This window comes from Crinia signifera, chromosome 4 (genome assembly GCF_055691185.1).
Source record: "Crinia signifera chromosome 4, ASM5569118v1, whole genome shotgun sequence".
NCBI classification, from domain to species: Eukaryota; Metazoa; Chordata; class Amphibia; order Anura; family Myobatrachidae; genus Crinia; species Crinia signifera.
The window spans coordinates 111,396,907-111,418,025 of NC_139220.1; the positions used below are offsets into that span (position 1 = coordinate 111,396,907).

Sequence of the window (21,119 nt, forward strand, 5' to 3'; positions counted from 1 at the left end):
TATGTTATTTAGTACTAAAACATGTGAATAGTTTTGCACCAGTACACAATGTTTAACATTATGTGATTTTTTGCATTAAATATTTTTATTATTTTGCAATATAAAAGTTATAATAATATAATATATTTGGGATAATTAACTCCATGCCTAATGTGGGTACTTGTTTCCTAGCACTGCGCCCAAGATTTCCATCTTATGGCATCTTATGCCATCGCATCGCATGCCATATAGCCGCATGCGATGTAATGCGATTTTTTATTGTAAAGGCACCCTAATGGGTACTTACAATCTTAAATGCACCCCCACGCCATCCCCACTATCAACGTGAACCCGAAGCGTGGGTTTACACTATATAATTACACTATATAATATCAGCTCCACGCCGACGTGAATAGTGGGGTTATGAAAAGGTCGGAGGACGCGTACCTCCGCCGCTCCCGGGCTCGCTGCGCTCGCCACGCTTCGGGTTGGCGTTGATCGTGGCGTGGCGTTAACAATGGGGGGGCATTTGACATAGTATTTACCCATCAGGGTGGGTATGCAATGAAAAATCGGGTCTGGGGGGGCATTTCACATAGGAATCAGCCATCAGGGTGGCTGTACAATTAAAAATCGGGTCAAATCGGTCGCATGCGATGCGACCGATCTTACACACCCCGATTTTACACACCCCATGTCATACAATCTACATCGGTGGCGCCGTGCTAGGAAACAAGTACCGAATATTTCTACCCGTGTGAATTGTCGACATAGATAGAGATACTGTGAGTTGGACCTATAAAATGTTGTGTACCACAAACAGGCAATGAGCATAATTAGAGAACACATCTTTATAGTGTGAAAGGGATCCAGAATGCTGTGTGTTCTCCAGGTTTCTCCCTGATGGACACCAATAACATAGTGGGGGCTAGCTCCTTATGCCTCCCACAAAAAGAGAGTAGAAAAAACACCTTATCCCAAGAGCAGTATCATTTGAAATAGTCAATCTATAAAATTATGTAAGTAAAACATTAATTGAATAAACCAGTAAAAGGTCAGTAAGTGTAATTAAGGAGATCTGTAAAAATAGTTCACATCTGGAGAAGGAGAATGATGATAATTCACCACAGGTTGGGTAACAACTGCTAAATATTTATTCACAGTTATGCCAAGGTCATGTCTTTAAATGTGCTGGGGGATGATAAAATGATGTTTTCTGCAAGACCTGGCTTGATCCCCAGTCACAAATGTATACTAATTGTCCCCATGATGTTAATATATTGTAGGCTTTTTCTTAGAAGCTTAGCTGAGGTCCATGAGGAAATCATCTTCATCAGAGGTTTCCTCCATATCGATGTCATTATTATATGTAGATGTAGATGGTAATGGCGCCTGTTTTGATGCAGCCTCAGATATTTTGCGCTTCATTGGGGGTTGTTCATTTAATGGAATCTGTGGAAGTGACAAAACATAAAAGCATTTTACAAAGGCCCAGTAGTTTCAGAATGAGACATTTTTTCAGTGACATGTGTCAGACAAGAAATCTAATATATATATATATATATATATATTATATATATATATATATATATATATATATATATATACATATATATATGTATATTAGTATATACAGTACTTTTAAGAAGTTTGCTTACTTGGGTGTACTTAATTATTGATTTCAGCACAGCAAATGACATTTTCATCATAATACCCTGTACATGTTACCCACACTCAGCAAAGGTGTGAAACAACCAATGTTCTAGGAACATGACCTTGTTTCTCAGTGAGGTCCATGATTGTTAGAAAACATACAGACTACATTGTTCTAAAGATCATCTGAGTCCATGACATGCTGAATGTGTGATTTATGATGCTATTCTGTCCAGTTGCATAATGCTAATGAAGCAGTGATACTGTACTTTCCACAATAGAGGCCCTGTCCTCACTACCAGGTGGCTTTATTCTCATGTCACAGCTCACCTGCCTCAGGAGCAGTTGCAAGATGGAGAATGTGAAGCAAGGAAGCCCTCCGGCACCAGGACACCAGTTCTGAATGTAAGGCCCAAAGCCCAACATTCCGTGGCGTAAGTTCATCCCAGTTGCCCGGAGGCAAGATATATATTGGTGCCCCCAACACATCCACACACACATACACATATATATATATATATATATATATATATATACGGTATTCGGCGGCAGTCAGTAAAATAAATAAGACAGAACGCCAGATGACGCCAACGTTTCAATGCTTTATGGCATTTTCGTCAGGGCTGCCCTGATGAAAATGCCACAAAGCATTGAAACGTTGGTGTCATCTGGCGTTCTGTCTTATTTATTTTACTGAGTGCTGCCGAATACCATGCATATTGGACAGGCGGGGTTTGTGGACAAGCCGGTCAGCGGAAGGCACCGGGACCTGTGTCTGTACAACTTATAGTGAGTGCCGGGACCTCCTAAGAATATATATATATATATATATATATATATATATATATATATATATATATACACACACACACACACACACACACACACACACACACACATATACTGTAAACACACATATATGTCTCATGAAATATATAGTTCTATATATGGAGAGAGAAAGAACACATATATATTTCAGAACTCAGCCACATATGCTATTTCAATGGCTTTCAATTAATGGATTTCAATTTGCAGGGGAGGAGAGGTGCCCCCTTGAGAGCAGGAGCCCGGCGGCAGATGACTCCATTGCCTCCCAGAGTTCTGCCAGTGCCAACACTCTCTTAAGAACAAAAAGCGCACAAGGCTTATGTACAGTAAATAACATTTCTTGGGATTGCGCCTCTAGGTGAGATTCATATGTTTTTCTAATACATTATTAAATGAAAATAGGTGCATGAGTTTTACTTACAGCAGGGGGCTTCCTCTTCCTCCCAGCCAAGGTAATAGCAGAGCTCACTCCTGCAGCGATGGGGACTTCTGACTGTTCACACTTTCCAGCATTTATTGCCTTCATTGCCAAATCAGAGCTTACATGTGTAACTCCCGCAGCAATGGTGAGTTCTGACTCAACGCACTTTCTGGATACTTTGCAGGGGGTTGATCCTATGTCCTGCACTTGTGCTTTATCTCTCATGGTGGCGACTTCACAATGTTTGCGCTTCTTGGTGGCTTTTAGAGGTGTGCTTATTGCCTTCATTTGTGTGTTACTTAAATCACAGCTCCGAGGTGTCACTGCAGCAATGGTGGAGTCTGACTGTTCGCACTTTCCAGCATCATGAATTGCCTTCACTTGTGCGTTGTCTGTAACCAAGAATACCGTCAGTTCTCTTACACAGAAAATAAAATAAAGTAAAAATTCCAAACTGAGAAATGAAGAAACACTATGGTATAGTTGGGAACATGTCCACATCCAATATCCCTCCCATTTGTATCTATATCTATACTGTATCTGAACATAATGATTTGCATGTATCTACCCAGAATTCTTAGACAGGAGGTTACACTAAGGGGGTTATTCTGGTTGATTCGCAAGGTTATGAATTACAAGCCTTGCAAGTCTACCAAACCCTGCCTTGTGAATGGTTGGCTGGTGCCACCCATTCGCAAGTGCGATTCGCACACAGGGCATGCAAATGGATGTTTCACAGTACTATCCATTCACAGGCCAGGGGGAACCTACCACATCTTTCAATGGTTGCTGACCTTCGAAAGATGTGGAAGGTGCACGCATATGTAAGGTTGCTCTGAGCAACCTTACATGTACATGCACATTCAGGGGGAAGTGGGCATGTAGCTGACATCCGGTGAGGTCAGCTGCCCGCCGCCATCTGTCCGTCATGGCTGCATTAGCATAAAACGCTGGGTGAACTGAAATGATGCAAAGATGAGGTCACCTAGCTGGGTACTGGGTGATAAATGGCAGTGGTATATCCATGCTATTAAACTGGGGCATGTAGGGCCAATATTGCATGCAGGTGGGGCAGATGTAACATGCAGAAACAAATATAATTGGGTGGGATGGGTTCCAATTGAAATCTACTGTAAATTGCAGACTAAAAATAAAGCTATCTAACATTTGTGGGCTACATGCAAAAGCAGCCAGTATTTACCCTGCACAGAAAAAAAATAACCTACACAAATCAGAGCTTTGTGGTGTCACTCCTGCAGCAATGGGGACTGCGGACTCGTCACACTTTCTGGCAACTTTGCAGGGGGGTGCGTCTGCTTTATCTCCCATGGTGGTGACTGCAGAATATTTGCGCTTCCTGGTGGCTTTTAGAGGTGCGTTACCCATATCACAGCTCCGTGGTATCACTCCTGCAGCAATGGTGACTTCGCACTTTCTGGCATGAATTGCCTTCACTTGTGCTTTATCTGTAACCAAGAATACCGGTCAGTTCTCTTATACAGAAAATAAGCCCAACACATCAATCTTCTGTAAAGTAAAAATTCCAAACTGAGAAATGAAGAAACACTATGTTATAGTTGGGTCTATGTCCACATCCAATATCTCTCCCATTTGTACTATGTACCGTGTTTCCCGATAATAAGACCTACCCCAATTATAAGTGTGAGAAATCCAGCATTGGTAAGGCCCCATACACTAGAGAGAGCTCCCTCAGCCAATCAGCGGCCACCCATTCTTCTGTCCGCCTGGGATGCAGAGCGCTGGGGAGCGCCTCACCTGCCTGGGGAGATTGACTGGGGCAGAACACCTGTCAAATCGTAATGCAGGTGTCCTCAGGTTAGCTCAGGGAGGACAGAAAGCTCCCATGGAGCAGATATCTGCAGAGCGTGGAATCTCCTGACCGGGGGTTCCACGCTCTGCAGATAGGTGTGTGCCAGCAGATAGACTCTGTGTGTTACCTGATAACTTACAAAGCCACATTATCTTTGTGGGAGATGCAGCATAGAAACATAGAAACATAGAATTTGACGGCAGATAAGAACCATTTGGCCCATCTAGTCTGCCCCTTTTTTTACCGTTCAGGTAATCTCAACTCTTTTTAATCCTTATTTCTTTGTATGCCTATCCCAAGCATGTTTAAATTGTTCTACTGTGTGTACACACTTGTACAATTAATAGACTATCTGCATACAATATATACAATTTAGACTATCTGCATACAATTTAGACTATATAGTGCAGATCTGCACTATATAGTCTATGCAGCCAAGACTTTCTGGCTGCGATACGGGAGCGCGCATCAAGTACGCATCTGGATCGCAAGGGATAAAACCCATACAATCTGCATGAGATCCAGATGAGATTTTGACTATATAGTCAAAATCTCATCTGGATCTCATGCAGATTGTACAAGTGTGTACACAGCACCTCTGATGGGAGGCAATTCCACTTATCCACTACCCTTTCTGTGAAGTAATTCTTTCTAACATTTCCCCTGAACCTACTTCCCTCCAGTTTCAGTGCATGTCCTCGTGTTCTATTACTTCTTTTCCTTTGAAGAAAATTCCCTCCTGTACTATGTTAAAACCCTTGATATATTTGAAGATTTCTAACATGTTCCACCTTTCCCTTCTCTGCTCCAAACTAAACATGTAAAGGTCTTCTAGTCTTTCCAGGTAAGTTTTGTAATGTAGGCCATGCACCATTTTAGTGGCCCTTCTTTGTACACTCTCTAATGTATTTATATCCTTCTGAAGATATGGTCTCCAGAACTGGACACAGTATTCCAGATGAGGTCGTACCAATGACCTATAAAGGGGCATTATTACTTTTTTTTCTGCTACTGATTCCTCTCCCTATGCAACCAAGCATCTGACCCTTCTTCCTTATTGCTTTGCTACATTGCTTTCCTGCCTTTAAGTCACTTAAAATAGTGACTCCTAGATCCCTTTCCTCCTCAATAGTTTCCATTATAGTACCCTTGGTACTATATTGAGCCTTTGGGTTTTTGAGTCCCAGGTGCATAATTTTGCATTTTTTAGCATTAAATTGTAGTTGCCATGCTCTTGACCAATTCTCAAGTTTACTTAGATCATCAGTCATTTGATTTACCCCTCCTGGTGTGTCTACTGCATATCTTTGTGTCATCTGCAAAAAGGCATACTTTCCCTTCAATACCATTTGCAATGTCACTAACAAAAATATTAAAGAGCACTGGTCCAAGTACAGATCCCTGGGGCACTCCACTGGTAACATGTCCCTCCATAGAATGCACTCCATTTACTACAACTGTCTATTTCCAATCCTGCAACCACGTTCTTATCCATTTAATTGTTTTATAATCCAATCCCACACTTTTAAGTTTAGCAGTCTGCAATGTGGGACAGTGTCAAATGCCTTACTAAAGTCTAGATATGCCACATCTACAGCCCCCCCTTCATCTAGTATTTTGGTCACGGAGTCAAAAAAGTAAATGAGACTTGTTTGGCATGATCTTCCTGCAGTAAAACCAATGCTGTTTTGGATCCTGTAAGTTGTTTAATTTTAGATATTCCACTATTCTTTCTTTAATAGTGTTTCCATTAATTTCCCTACTACTGATGTAAGGCTCACTGGTCTGTAGTTACTTGCTTCTTCTTTGCTTCTGCTTTTGTGCAGTGGAACTACGTTTGCTCTTCTCCAGTCCTCTGGAACTGCACCTGTATCTAGTATATAGTGCAGATAAAGCCTCATCACACTGTAATTGGGCGGCTTGTTTATGCAGGAGAGATTTATTCTTCTTAATTTTTTCAATGGTATTTACTTGCACATGATCTAGAGACTGTGAACCGACTTTTATCTTTTTTAAGATTCAAAGTTGTTGTTTTTGGTCCCACATTGATGTGAACAGTATCACTTGGGACAAGTCGTTTAATTGCATCACATCTAATATTACAAATAAACACTTCTTTGTTACCTTGTTGCTGCTTGTTGTCATCCAGAGTTTTGTTCTTTTTGGCATTTTCCCGGCGGATTTCATCCCAGGCCAGTACTTCAGCAATCAGCCTATCCGCTCTCTCTGCAGGAAGACAGGTGTCCATGAAATATTAAGCGCTTTTGTATTCAACTATTATAGACCAAACTCTAAAGTGGAAATTTACTAAGCTAAATTCATTAAAAAAAATTGTATTTTCATAGTAAAATACAAATAGTTTTGGCGTATTCGGATGTTTGGCATTTACTATGCCAAAAAATATGATTATTCATATTGATGCGGCCAATCACGTCGTTTTTAAAAATGTATTTATTTATTTTTCTATTTTTTTTTACATATTGCAGCCTGCACAGATCTGACTGATCCATGCAGCCTGCCTATAGGAATTCGTATTAGCAGCCGTATATTTGGCCGCTAATATGAATGAATACGACATCGGGGTTTAAAAAGCAGTCGTAATTGACTGCTTTGTAAATTACCCTTTGGAACACAAATTTGCATATGGCTGAAACAGCCGTATGCATTCGTATTCATTCGTATTAAGAATACGATATATCGTATTCGTATTCTTAGTAAATTTCCCCCTAAATATCTCATAGAGCGCCCTGAATATACCGTGTTACACAGAGAAAGGAGCTTTCAGTAAGATATAGCCTTTTACAGGCTATTTTTATTTAAAACTATGGGTGAGATTTAATAGGATGAGAGATTCAGAAAGTGAGAGATTTAGTAAGAAATCTCCAGGTTTTTTTAAAGCGGCAATCATTTACACTGCAAAATCAAAATGGTTTTGCAGTATACATGATTGCTGCTTTAAAAAAACCTGAAGATTTATTACCAAATCTCTCACTTTCTGAATCTCTCATCCTATTAAATCTCACCCATCATGTATTCTCCCCCTCCCACAATGGTCCTTATTTAACCTAATTTCTATAATGGGGCACTACGGAGGGTGTGGGGCAGTACGGATGGCGTAATGGTGAGCATTATGGCCTCACAGCACTGAGGTCATGGGCTCGATTCCCACCATGGCCCTAACTGTATATTCTCCTTGTACTTGCGTGGGTTTCTGCCGTTAACTCCAGTTTCCTCCCACAATCCAAAAATATACTGGTAGGCTAATTGGCTCCCCAAAAATGAACCCTAGAATGTCTGTGTGTCCATGTAGTAGACAATATAGATTGTAAGCTCCACTGGGGCAGGGACTGATGTGAATGTTCAAATATTCTCTGTAATGCGCTGCGGAATATGTGTGCGCTATATAAGAAACTAGTAATAAATAATAAATAATGCTGTATTTGTTCTGTCTACACAATATGCAGTTACCCATTACTGTGCTGGTCTACTGGCTACTTTAGGATACTGTTTTCCTTAGTCAGAACAATGGATACAAACACTAGCCCATCACCTTGCTCCCCACACAGAAAATGTAAGTACATCATACATAAGGCAGCAGTAACACCATCAATTACCCAGGACACCTTTTGTGGGGGTGACAGATATTTGGGTAGATATAACATGGCCACCCTGGTGACCACTTGGTGAAAGATGTGACTGTTTGGAGGTTTTCTTCTCCTCTCTCTTATTGGAAGACTGTTATTTAATATGAGAAATTGAGGAGAAGAGGTAAGCACTGTCACGCTCCGAGTACTAAGACAGGCTATCCTACCGGCTAAGTGCCTCCGCAGGCTCAGCTTGCGGTTCAGATGTCATCCCTGCCGGCGTCCTGTCTGCCGTGCGCCATCACCGCTGCCATCCTCCAGTCCTCTCAGCGCTGCTGAGTCCGCGGCTGCGCGGCGCACCGCTATCCTGACCCACAGTGACAGTCAGGGCCGCCGAGAGGCAGGGGGGGCGGGTACATTTTACCTGGGCCCAGGCCTGTCAGGGGGGCCCGGGCCAGGCGACAGTCACACTTACATTTTTTTTATAGCAGCGCTGTAGCAGCGTGGGCTGGAGCACCCGCGCGGGGGGGGGGGGGGAGAGGGGTTGCGGCTGGCCGGTGAGAGCGGGTCAGCAGCGGCAGGCTGTGTCACTTTCATTAACTGTGTGTGGAGTCAGTGCTGCAGACAGTGACAGAGGCCCCATCCAATGCTGAGTGCGGAGCGTCTGCAGAGAAACTCCGTCTCCGTGTGTCTGCACTGCAGACTGCACTAGCTGCTTTCACAACATGTGAGAGGGGAAGGTCGGAAGGTCAGGTGCACAAAGCGCGGCATGTGACAGGGGAGGCTGGAGCTGGAGGAGCTCCTGAATCTGTCTAAGTCGAGTCCTGCCCTGTAAGTGCATTTTTTTTTCTGCCCTGTCTGTCTTAATTCTCATTCATTCTACATATTAGTGGGAATCGCTATCCATCTCAGAACAACTCATATTTCTACTGTATTTCTTATTCCTACTGTTTGGACTGTGAGCCTGACTATATCTTACTAATCACAGTAAAGTATACTTGCAAAAAGCTTGAAAGTCATTTAGTATTGGTAATAACTATACACATAGCTGGGGTGCAGTTAACTTATAATGTTGACAGTTACCATGTTGACTCCACCATGTCGTCAGTTATGATGTCAACTTGTTTTGAAATGTCGACAGTCCTCTGCAGATCATCGCCATGTGAAATGTTGATATTCTGCATGGATTGGAGGATTAGGCTTTGGCAGTTCAGGGTTAGTGTAAAGGTGCCCATACACTTGTCCAATTTGGGCGGATTTCACCCAATTCCGATGGATTGGGCTGAGAAATCAGCCCAAATAGGATGTGTATTGTGTCTCCCTTGAGTCTGATGCACGGTCCTGTGCGCATCAGGTCTGAACCCATCCGACCTCCAACACGGCCTCCTCCTAGCAGCAGGGAGCAGGGTCGCATGTGGTACGTTGTGAAAGGACTGCATGCAATGTATCCCATGCGATTCAGCTGCGTGGGAAGGTCTTGGGTGGCTCAGGGTGGTCAGATTGGTTATACACTGCTGTAATACATCGCAGTTAGTGTATGGGCAACTTAAGGCTTCAGGAGAGGAGGGTTAGGTATTGGGGCGACGGTTAGGCAGTTCTGTATTTATAATGAGTTCAGTGTGTGTGGTCCAGGGGGGCCCACACCGCACAAGCTGCACCATTTCTTTAATACTCCAGTGAAGGGTGTGCCGGATGACTGACCGACATACGGTTTTTCAGCAGACATTACTCCAACATCAGAATTCCCACTGTTAAAACCCCAACAGACGGGCAGCGGCTATTCTCCTTTGTGGGGGTCCATGACCTCATAGAGGCCCTTATTCTGATTGACGCGGACTTTACCGCATTCTTACGGATCGCGTCTTTTCGGCGTCTGCGCATGCGTGGAGAACGCAACGCGCATGTGCCACGCCTTGACTCCGTACCAGTTCGGCCAAATCCCGTACAAAACTGTTCCCCGCAATCAGTCGGGAAATATGGGCGTATTATGGGCGTCATGCGGAATGTCACATGGGCGTAGTTTCAAAGTGGGCAAAACGGGGCGGAAACATGGGCGGACACGGGGGAGTACACTTATGTTGGGGGGCGTACATTCGGATAGCACTCCGAATGCACGCGATCAAAAGGGGAAGAAATGTGCGGTGTCCACAAGTGTACTATTGCTTTGCGGACACCACTCGTTCATGCGGTAGGCGAACGTACGCCTAATGACTACAAGCATTAACACCTGAACCCAATAGAATCTACTCCTTTACTCATTACTCACTAATAGGCCGCTTGTCAGTGCTTTAATTGAAACCATTGCTGCTTCAAGGAACCCTTCCTAAACACCCACATATCCTGTACTTGTCAGACACTTTAAAACTGCTAACAATGGACATGACAGAATATTAATACTAGCAATACACATGTGTATTCGACATGTACTCATGAAACCACACATTTTTGGGTAAAGTAAAAAAATTTATTTCTATACATGTCACAGTCAATGCCACTGTGATGCAATGACCAAAGGATAGGTAATTGAATAAGTGGGTCATGTGATGTCTTGCAGAAGATACTTAATAGTGGGTTGTTTGGCGTAAATACTCCGCTTACGTGCGGTAGCACCGCTTGGCTCCCGTTCGGATGCGGTATTCCCGAGCATACTCTGTAATACTCTGTAATACCGTGCCGAATCTGAGTGTTTCTCCCGCACACGCATGGTTTGTATGTCGTCCGTAAACACGCCCTGTTCTTAAAGAGTGAGTCCGTCCGAATGCGGAGGACACGTGGGCGTTTCTACGGACGATGGCCGCATGCGGCAAAACACCGTAGAGTGCGGACCGCTCCGTAAGAATGCGGGAATATCCGCACCGATCAGAATAAGGGCCAGAGAGAGAATAAAATAGGTGGCGAGTGTAGCGAGCCACTGTGCCCGCAGCGAGCCCGCAAGGGGCTTCATTGTGCTCGCCCCGCTGTCTGAGTCCCAGCAGTTGGGATTCTGATGCCAGGCTAATGACTGTTGGAATCCTGACTGTCGGTGTGCTATACCGTGAAGGCAGCAGCAGTGATGCACAAATTGTGCCAAACCATCTCTCTCTCTCTCTCTCTCTCTCTCTCTCTCTCTCTCTCTCTCTCTCTCCCTCCCTCCCTCCCTCCCTCCCTCCCTCCCTCTCCCTCTCCCTCTCCCTCTCCCTCTCCCTCTCCATCTCCATCATTGGATCATCAATATATATATATAGATATATATATAGATATATATCTATATAGATATATATCTATATATATATCTATATAGATATATATCTATATATACACACAGTATATATAGATATATATCTATATATAGATATATATTGATAATCCAATGAAGGAAGCACACAAGGAATTATGCAGAAATGACTGTATTAGCACCTAGCACTTGCAGGGTCTCCCCCGTCCTCAGGGCGATACAGCATAAATACTGTATACACTCAAAAAGACATTCACTTTCCCATATAAATACCCCCACTGTGGTCTCCGCTGGGCGCCCGGGTCCATCCTACTAAAAGTACTTGGCACCCTACTTCCCGTATCACGCACAGTAGGAAGTCAGGGCACACTCGCATTCATTTCACTGCTCCCTCTCCACGTTCCACTGGCTGGCAGTACCCAGCTCATGACAGGCGGATCCACGGCACCCAGCTGTAACAGAAGAGGCGATTTTAGACCCCAGTGAATGAGTGCCGTGGATCCGCTTTTATGATGTAGCTTGGTTTCTGCCGGCCTGTGGAACGCGGAGGGGGATCAGTGGAATGCACGTGAGTGTGTCCTTACTTCCTATTGGAAGTACGGTGCAAAGCAGTTCCGGTAGGTCGGACCCGGGAGCCCGGCGGGGATGGAGAGATGGGACTACAGTGGGGGTATTTATAGGTGAATATCTTTTTGTGTGTATATTTATGCTGTATCGCCCTGAGGACAAGAGAGACCCTGAAAGGCGCTAGGCACTAATACAGTAATTTCTGCATAATTCCTTGTCTGCCTCCTTCATTGGATTACCTGTACAGACTTCTGGAGTACACCAGTATATGATATAAAACAAAGGCAAAGGCCTTTTGTATAGTAAGAAGGATCTGTATGTATATACAAATATAAAATATTTTCATCCAAAGACAGCAGTAAAGATATATATATATATATATATATATATATATATATATATATATATATATATATATATATATGTGTTCTCTAAAGCACCTTGATAAAGGAGCCTTGTGGCTTTGAAACTGTTGGTGGACAAAACTGCCTGCTGCCTTCATTCTGAGTGCTGCCGCATCCCCTTAAGATATATATATATATATCTATATATCTATCTATATATAGATATATATATATATATATCTTAGAACCCAGCTGCTGGGAGGCAGGAACATGCCGTGGTCACAAACCCCCCCCCCCATGGGGGCCCCTGGAAGTTCATGTACCGGGGCCCAGGATTTCTCTTGGCAGCCCTGGTGACAGTACCCAGTGCACGGCAATCCGTCTGTCCGCCGCCATTGCTCCCAGCCACAAGCATGGCGTGCACAAACACTCTTTCCCGCCATAGCAGACATGGGGGCTGCCATGTTTATCCCAGTCACATGTTTGCACTGTCCAATCCTGATGGTTTTGATCTCCCTGTCATACCTGCCCGGCCAATCCTGGCCACCCAGTGGGTATAAGTATGCAGGGAGCTCTCAGAATCATTGCTAGTGCTTCAGTTGTCTCCAGTGTGTGTTCAGCTGTCCTTGTCTCCATACAAGTGTATTCCTGCTGGTGTTGTTTCTCCTATGCTGCAGTGTACTCCAGGCATTCCATCTCCTGTGAAGTTCCAGGTATTCCATCTCCTGCGATCCTGCTTCTACAGCCCAGCATTCAAGCCTAGCTCCAGGACTCTGGTCCTTCCGATGTTCCATCATCGCTCACCATCGATGTTCCACCATCGCTAAGTCCGATATTCCGGATCTCCTACTTCCAGTTTCCGTCCGTCATTCCGGACCCACAGTCTTCACTCCATATCCGATATTCCGGATCCGATGTTCCACCATCGATACCGTACCATCTTCCAGCTGTAAAGTATTGCTATCTACATAGACTGTACTATTTCATCTGCATACTTTACTGCCTGTGTATTACAACCATCTGCTAATAAAACTCGGTTGTATTTTACCACTGACTGTTCATTGGCTTCGGGTGCACTGTCACGCATCATATGCGTAAGGGTCCTCTCCAACCTCCCCGGTTCAGGTACCGGTCCAGGTCCCCACCAGAGGTCTCAGTCTCGTCGACTCAGACCCCTGGTGTGACAGTAAGCACTAGCCTAATGGATCCAGCCGCAAGCCAAGCATCATCATCCAGCCCTGTACAGCAACTGGCTGTTCGCTTGGATCAGCAAGAAGCTGCGCAGAGCCAAGTGATTCATTGTCTCCAAGATCTGTCTTCCCGGCTGGATAAACTACAGACCACTCTCAGTGACCCTGAGCCTGTCAGTGAACTTCCAAGTCCAGTTCATCCTCCTGTGTTGGCTGCTGCACCTCGCCTTCATCTGTCTGTCCCCACTAAGTATGATGGGAACCCCAAGACCTGCAGAGGTTTTCTCAATCAGTGTGAGATTCACTTTGAGCTGCAACCCAGTAACTTCCCTACTGAAAGGGTCAAGATCACCTACATCATCTCCCTCCTGTGTGGAGCAGCGTTAGAATGGGCGTCACCATTATGGGAAAGATCTGATGCCATCTTGTCTAACTACAAGGACTTTGTGTCAACATTCCGGCACATCTTTGATGAGCCTGGGCGATCAGCATCTGCCTCCACTGAACTCCTCCGTCTCAGACAGGGATCCCGCTCCGTCGGGCAATATCTGGTCCAATTCCAGATTCTGGCGTCTGAACTCTCCTGGTGTGATGGGGCCTTATATGCAGCTTTCTGGCATGGTCTATCCGACCGTATTAAGGATGAACTCGCTACCAGAGACTTACCATCTGGTCTAGATGACCTTATATCGTTATGCATTAAAGTGGACCTACGCTTCCGTGAAAGGGCTGTAGAACGTAACAGGAGTGCTCCAGTTAAAGTGCCAACTCCTCCGCCTTCTTTACCTGCTACTCCAGTGGCTCATTCCAAAGAAGAACCAAAGGAGATAAATCGCTTCCATTTGTCTCCAGGAGAACGTCGACGTCGTCGATTGGCACAGCTCTGTCTGTATTGTGCCGACCCAGCACATCAAATTTCTGCATGCCCAAAGCGTCAGGAAAACTCCTCCTCCTAGCCCCTCAAGGAGAGGGTAGGCTAGGAGTAATTAAGTCCTCTCCATCAGCAACTGATTGTGTACTTCCAGTTTCCCTACAAGTTGGTCAGCATTTCAAGACTGTCTCCGCACTTCTTGATTCCGGTGCCGCTGGCAACTTCGTAACTGCTGAACTGGTCCGCAAGTGGGGGTTGCCCACTGAAAGTCTTTCCAAGACTGTCTTCCTTACTGCTGTGGATGGCAGTAGGATTCCTGATGCGACAGTCTCCGCAGAACTTTACCACTTGCAGTTAGAGTGGGAGTCCTGCACACTGAACTCTTGTCCTTTCTGGTACTACCCCGAGCCACTCATGCTCTGGTTCTGGGTTTACCCTGGCTCCGTCTTCATAATCCTCGCCTTGATTGGAAGACATCCGAAATCCTTTCCTGGGATCCTTCCTGCTCCGGTACCTGTCTCCAAAAGGTACTCCCAGCTCGTCATTCCTCAGCCGATGCAGCAGACCTTCCGCCTCTTCCCTACAGAGAGTACTCAGATGTATTCAGCAAGTCTGGCGCTGATATTCTACCTCCTCACAGACCGTGGGATTGCCCTATCGACCTTATCCCAGGCAAAGAACCACCGAGAGGTAGAACCTATCCCCTCTCTCTTCCAGAGACTCAGGCCATGACCGATTACATCAAGGAAAATCTGGCAAAGGGATTCATCCGTCCTTCAACTTCTCCTGCTGGCGCAGGATTCTTCTTCGTGAAGAAGAAGGATGGAGGCCTACGTCCCTGCATTGATTATCGCGGCCCCAATGACATCACTGTAAAGAACAGATATCCGTTGCCCCTCATTACCGAGCTGTTTGACCGTGTCAGCGGTGCAACCATCTTCACGAAACTCGACCTGAGGGGCGCATACAATCTCATCCGCATACGAGAGGGCGACGAGTGGAAGACGGCGTTAAACACCAGAGACGGCCACTATGAGTACCTCGTCATGCCCTTCGGGCTCAGCAATGCCCCAGCCGTGTTCCAGCACTATGTCAACGAGATTTTTCGGGACATTCTGTATCGACATGTAGTCGTATATCTCGATGACATTTTAATTTACGCCAATAACATCGAAGAACATCGTTATTGGGTCAAAGAGGTCCTGTCCCGGCTGTGAGCTAATCATCTCTACTGCAAACTGGAGAAGTGTGTCTTCGAGGTGAAGTCTATACCCTTCCTAGGGTACATTGTCTCTGGTTCTGGTCTACAAATGGACCCAGGAAAACTGCAGGCCATTCAAGATTGGCCAATTCCCTCTTCGCTGAAAGGTATTCAACGTTTCCTGGGTTTTGCCAATTATTACAGAAAGTTCATCCGTAATTTCTCTTCTATTGTGGCACCCATCACTGCCCTGACAAGAAAAGAGTCCAATCCAGCGAAGTGGCTTGCAGAAGCAATCAAAGCCTTCCATCTGTTGAAGCAGAGGTTCACTTCAGTTCCTGTGTTAAGACAACCTGACACCACCTTGCCCTTTATTCTCGAGGTCGACGCCTCCTCAGTGGGCGTTTGGGCAGTCCTCTCGCAGAAAGCGCCCGATGGACGTCTTCATCCCTGTGGGTTTTACTCTCGTAAGTTCCTGCCTGCAGAGTGTAACTATGCCATCGGCGATCAAGAGCTCCTCGCCATCAAATTGGCATTAGAAGAATGGAGATATCTTCTAGAGGGCGCTGTCCATGAGATCACAATTATCACAGACCACAAAAACCTTCTGTATCTCAAGTCTGCTCAATGTTTAAATCCCCGTCAAGCCAGATGGACACTTTTCTTTTCCAGGTTCCGTTTCAAGCTGTCATTCTGTCCAGGGACACAAAATCGAAAAGCTGATGCCCTTTCCCGCTCATGGGAGCAAGATAGTGAGTCAAAGTCCACGAGTCAACATTTTATTATTGATCCAGTGGCCTTCTCCCCAACGGGAGTTACAAATCTCACGCCCCCTACAGGGAAAAGATATGTAAAGCCAGCTCTAAGGAAGAAGCTGCTTTGTTGGGCGCATTCTTCAAAATTTGCTGGCCATGCAGGCATTCAGAAAACTTACGAGTTTATCACCAGGTCCTACTGGTGGCCGTCCCTCAAACAGGATGTACAGGACTTTGTCTCCTCTTGTGCTAAATGTGCCCAGCACAAGACCAGTCGTCAGTCTCCTCCTGGGCAATTGATGCCACTGTCAGTGCCACTTCGTCCCTGGACGCACATATCTATGGACTTTGTAACTGATCTTCCAGAGTCTGACAAGTTCACTACCATCTGGGTGATTGTTGACCGGTTCACCAAGATTGCTCACTTTGTTCCTCTCACCGGTCTTCCGTCAGCTTCCAAGCTGTCCCAGCTCTTCATTAAAGAGATATTCAAGCTTCACGGTCTGCCTCTTGAAATCATCTCCGATAGAGGGGTCCAATTCGTAGCCAAATTCTGGCGAAGCCTGTGCTTCTTGCTTCAAATCAAGCTAAAGTTTTCTACTGCCTATCACCCTCAAACAGAGAGGGTAAATCAGGATCTTGAAGCATTCCTCCGCACATATGTCTCTTCCTCCCAAGATGACTGGGCTCAACTTCTTCCGTGGGCAGAATTCTGCCACAATAACCAGTATCACTCTTCATCAAATGTCACTCCATTCCTTGCCAACTATGGGTTTCATCCTCGAGTTCCTGACTTCACTCTGCAACCTGTGTCCTCTGTTCCAGCGGTCAACACGACCATCCGGCAATTCATCAAATCCTGGAAGCTCATTCGTTCTTCACTCCTGAAAGCTTCAAGCAGGTACAAAAAATTTGCCGACAGGAAACGCAGAGCTGTGCCAGCCCTCCGTCCAGGAGATCGTGTCTGGTTGTCAACCAAGAATCTTCGATTGAGAGTGCCATCTATGAAGTTCGCTCCCCGATATATTGGTCCATTTCCAGTTGAGCGAGTCATCAATCCTGTGGCCTACAAGCTCAAGTTGCCGCCTTATTTGAAAGTGCCAGCTACATTCCATATTTCGCTGCTCAAGCCGCTGGTTCTGAATCGCTTTCATTCCAAGCTCCCCAAGGCACCTAAGGTTTGAACCCAGCGTGGAACAGAATATGAAGTCAGTAAAATCTTGGACTCTCGCATCCGATATGGTCGTCTGCAATATTTGATCGATTGGAAGGGCTATGGCCCCGAAGAACGATCATGGACCAATGCCATAGATGTCCATGCTCCCAGACTCATCCGGGCGTTCCACTCCAAGTTTCCCCGCAAGCCTAAAAGGTGTCCTGGGGCCACCCTTAAAGGGGGGGGGGGGTGCTGTCACGATCCGAGTACTAAGACAGGCTATCCTACCGGCTAAGTGCCTCTGCAGGCTCAGCTTGCGGTTCAGATGTCATCCCTGCCGGCGTCCTGTCTGCCGTGCGCCATCACCGCTGCCATCCTCCAGTCCTCTCAGCGCTGCTGAGTCCGCGGCTGCGCGGCGCACCGCTATCCTGACCCACAGTGACAGTACCCAGTGCACGGCAATCCGTCTGTCCGTTGCCATTGCTCCCAGCCACAAGCATGGCGTGCACAAACACTCTTTCCCGCCATAGCAGACATGGGGGCTGCCATGTTTTTCCCAGTCACATGTTTGCACTGTCCAATCCTGATGGTTCTGATCTCCCTGTCATACCTGCCCGGCCAATCCTGGCCACCCAGTGGGTATAAGTATGCAGGGAGCTCTCAGAATCATTGCTAGTGCTTCAGTTGTCTCCAGTGTGTGTTCAGCTGTCCTTGTCTCCATACAAGTGTATTCCTGCTGGTGTTGTTTCTCCTATGCTGCAGTGTACTCCAGGCATTCCATCTCCTGCGATCCTGCTTCTACAGCCCAGCATTCAAGCCTAGCTCCAGGACTCTGGTCCTTCCGATGTTCCATCATCGCTCACCATCGATGTTCCACCATCGCTAAGTCCGATATTCCGGATCTCCTACTTCCAGTTTCCGTCCGTCATTCCGGACCCACAGTCTTCACTCCATATCCGATATTCCGGATCCGATGTTCCACCATCGATACCTCACCATCATCCAGCTGTAAAGTATCGCTATCTACATAGACTGTACTATTTCATCTGCATACTTTACTGCCTGTGTATTACAACCATCTGCTAATAAAACTCGGTTGTATTTTACCACTGACTGTTCATTGGCTTCGGGTGCACTGTCACGCATCATATGCGTGACAGGGTCCTCTCCAACCTCCCCGGTTCAGGTACCGGTCCAGGTCCCCATCAGAGGTCTCAGTCTCGTCGACTCAGAACCCTGGTGTGACAAGCACACAACGACAGGGCAGAATAGCCAATGTACACATTTAGGGCCTCACATACAGTTAGGAACAGTTTTAATTTTACGCTTGAATTTGCAGTTTTGCCGAGATGTCTCTGCCAACCCAATCAGTCCGCACACTTATAATCTGTGTACTCTGTACACACAGTACTCACCACTGTCATCCAACTTTTTATCAGCTCCAGGTACTTTTCTAGGACGTGGCTTATCAACAGCTTCTGGTAATTTTGTCATGGGGGTCACAGAAAGCTTGCTTGGAGCCTATGAAAGGGGAGAGATAAAATATTTAATATTGTGAGGACCGGTGGTGTACCCACCATATATGGAAGAGATCAGCCTCAGACATATGTTTATGCATAGGTGCCAACATCCTGGCTGCAGGTCAGCACTGCAGGAGTGGATGTGGGGGAGTGTGGCCTGCAATAGGGGGTGGCACATGGGCATGCTGGGGGCATGGCTACATAATTACAACATCCTGGCCATGGCCCCTGTTATACAATACCAACATTATACAGGAGTCATGGCTACAATGACACAATTCATCACATTAGCGGCCCGACGTATGCCCACAAGTGGGCATCTAGCTGGAGTGCAGCAGGGTGGCTGCAGGAGACTGGCCCACTATTCTGGGTAGCCAGGAGCATCACGTAATAATCTAGGCAATTTTAAATACCTTGTCAAAATCGCCTGATCAAATCGCATCATGTGTACACCCCTTTACAGTCATTATGAAAAAGATCAAAGGGTCAATTATACAGTTAAAGACAACACTGCCTGGCTCAAAGGAGGGATGGGAAAAAGAAAAAATTAATGGAGTGAAAGTCTAGGCAATGTGAACAATTCACTCCACAACAGAGAGCCCAAGGCTTACAATAGTTGAGCCATTGGCAGGGAGCCACAGCATGGCCACACAGGTACAGGGAAACCACCCAGAAAATCACCTCCGCCAGCCTAGCAAGGGTGCCCATTCCAAATATAACCAATAGGAACACGGACTCTGGGTATGATATACATTTTTAGTTAAAAAACAGCTGGAACTAGTTAAGCACATGTCATCTAACGATGGCGGTTAAGCCGCGCTCCCTTTACAGTATTTTTGGTTTTTTTCCTACTGAAACCGTAAAAAATGCCTTTGACGTTAGTGAACATAAAGCCCAAGAAAGCACTTTTTACTTGAAATACAAAGTGTCAGGATATATATTTTACACCTTATTGATTGATCTTGATCACTTACATTTCTCGCCTCATCACAAAATGCAAATTCTCTCCAAAAGCAGCGGCCTTCCTTCCATAGATCGGCATCGGTCATATTTCCTAGGGCTGCCTCACGTTTCCGGAAGGGACAGCTGGCGCCCTGTATGACAGAAAACACTGACATTGTACTTATTCATCGCTACTGGACTACACACAAACATTATTTTAGGATTTCTCCAAAAGAAAAGAAAATGGCAGTGCAGAGTAAAATGACAGAACTGACCCCTGTCATTTATTCCAACACCCCTGACTCTATAGTACAATTTAATGTAGTTGAAATGATTTAAATAAATTAATTCTGGATGTTACCTTAATGCAGGTGTAGTGAAAATAAAAGTGACAATCATTGTCCTTGTCGGACATCTTTGCTGACGTCTGCGAACCGCAGATCAACTGCGTATCAGGATTACTCCCTACAGAAGAGAGAGGAAGGAAATGCAATTAATGAAGAGAACATATCATGACAAAACATTGGATAAAATGGCCTGCATTATAAATTGTCATGTATAATGTGCTATGCAAGGGCGTCACTACCATAGCTGCAGGGCGTGCAGCTGCTATGGGGACCAGAGCTGAGAGGGGCCCACATTGCCTGTCAAAGTATCATGTGCTATATACATTTTTTAGCATTAGGTGATAAATAGGGGACCTTACAAACTTTTGCTATGGGGCCCACATGTATTTAGTTACGCCACTGGTGCTATGGCCAGATGAATCAGCCTTAACCATGTTCTTGACATTATTGCTATCGTGCACATGTGGCCTTCAGCCAGTAAGGAGGACCAGTGGTACCCAAACTATGTGCCGTGGCACCCTGGGATGCCTCGGAACCCTTGCAGGGGTGCCCCAGTTTGGTGGCTCAAGACCAAATCAGATATTTTTTGTTATTGTAATAGGCAAAACCAGTGCTGTTAGCTTCAAATCATAAACTACATGTGGAAGAACAGAAGTGAATCATGTTCCTCCCCATATAATTATACCTAAGGATGACATATAAACATTATTTTCTCA

At 45.5% G+C, this 21,119-nt stretch overlaps 1 protein-coding gene across 2 annotated transcripts; it reads right to left on the minus strand.

Moving 5' to 3' along the window:
- Window positions 1-810: 810 nt before the first annotated feature.
- Window positions 811-20,572, minus strand: LOC146072392 (uncharacterized). Of its 2 annotated transcripts, XM_083179648.1 has the most exons (7): window positions 20,418-20,572; window positions 20,089-20,208; window positions 19,010-19,115; window positions 6,837-6,938; window positions 4,108-4,347; window positions 2,882-3,273; window positions 811-1,431 (listed from the first exon to the last, which is right to left on the minus strand). In XM_083179648.1, the coding sequence occupies exons 1-7, from the start codon at window positions 20,469-20,471 to the stop codon at window positions 1,282-1,284; spliced, it is 1,164 nt and encodes a 387-aa protein (XP_083035774.1). In that variant the 5' UTR covers window positions 20,472-20,572; the 3' UTR covers window positions 811-1,281. The 2 variants fall into 2 exon arrangements, with proteins under 2 accessions (XP_083035774.1, XP_083035775.1); XM_083179649.1 differs by lacking the exon at window positions 4,108-4,347.
- Window positions 20,573-21,119: the final 547 nt, after the last annotated feature.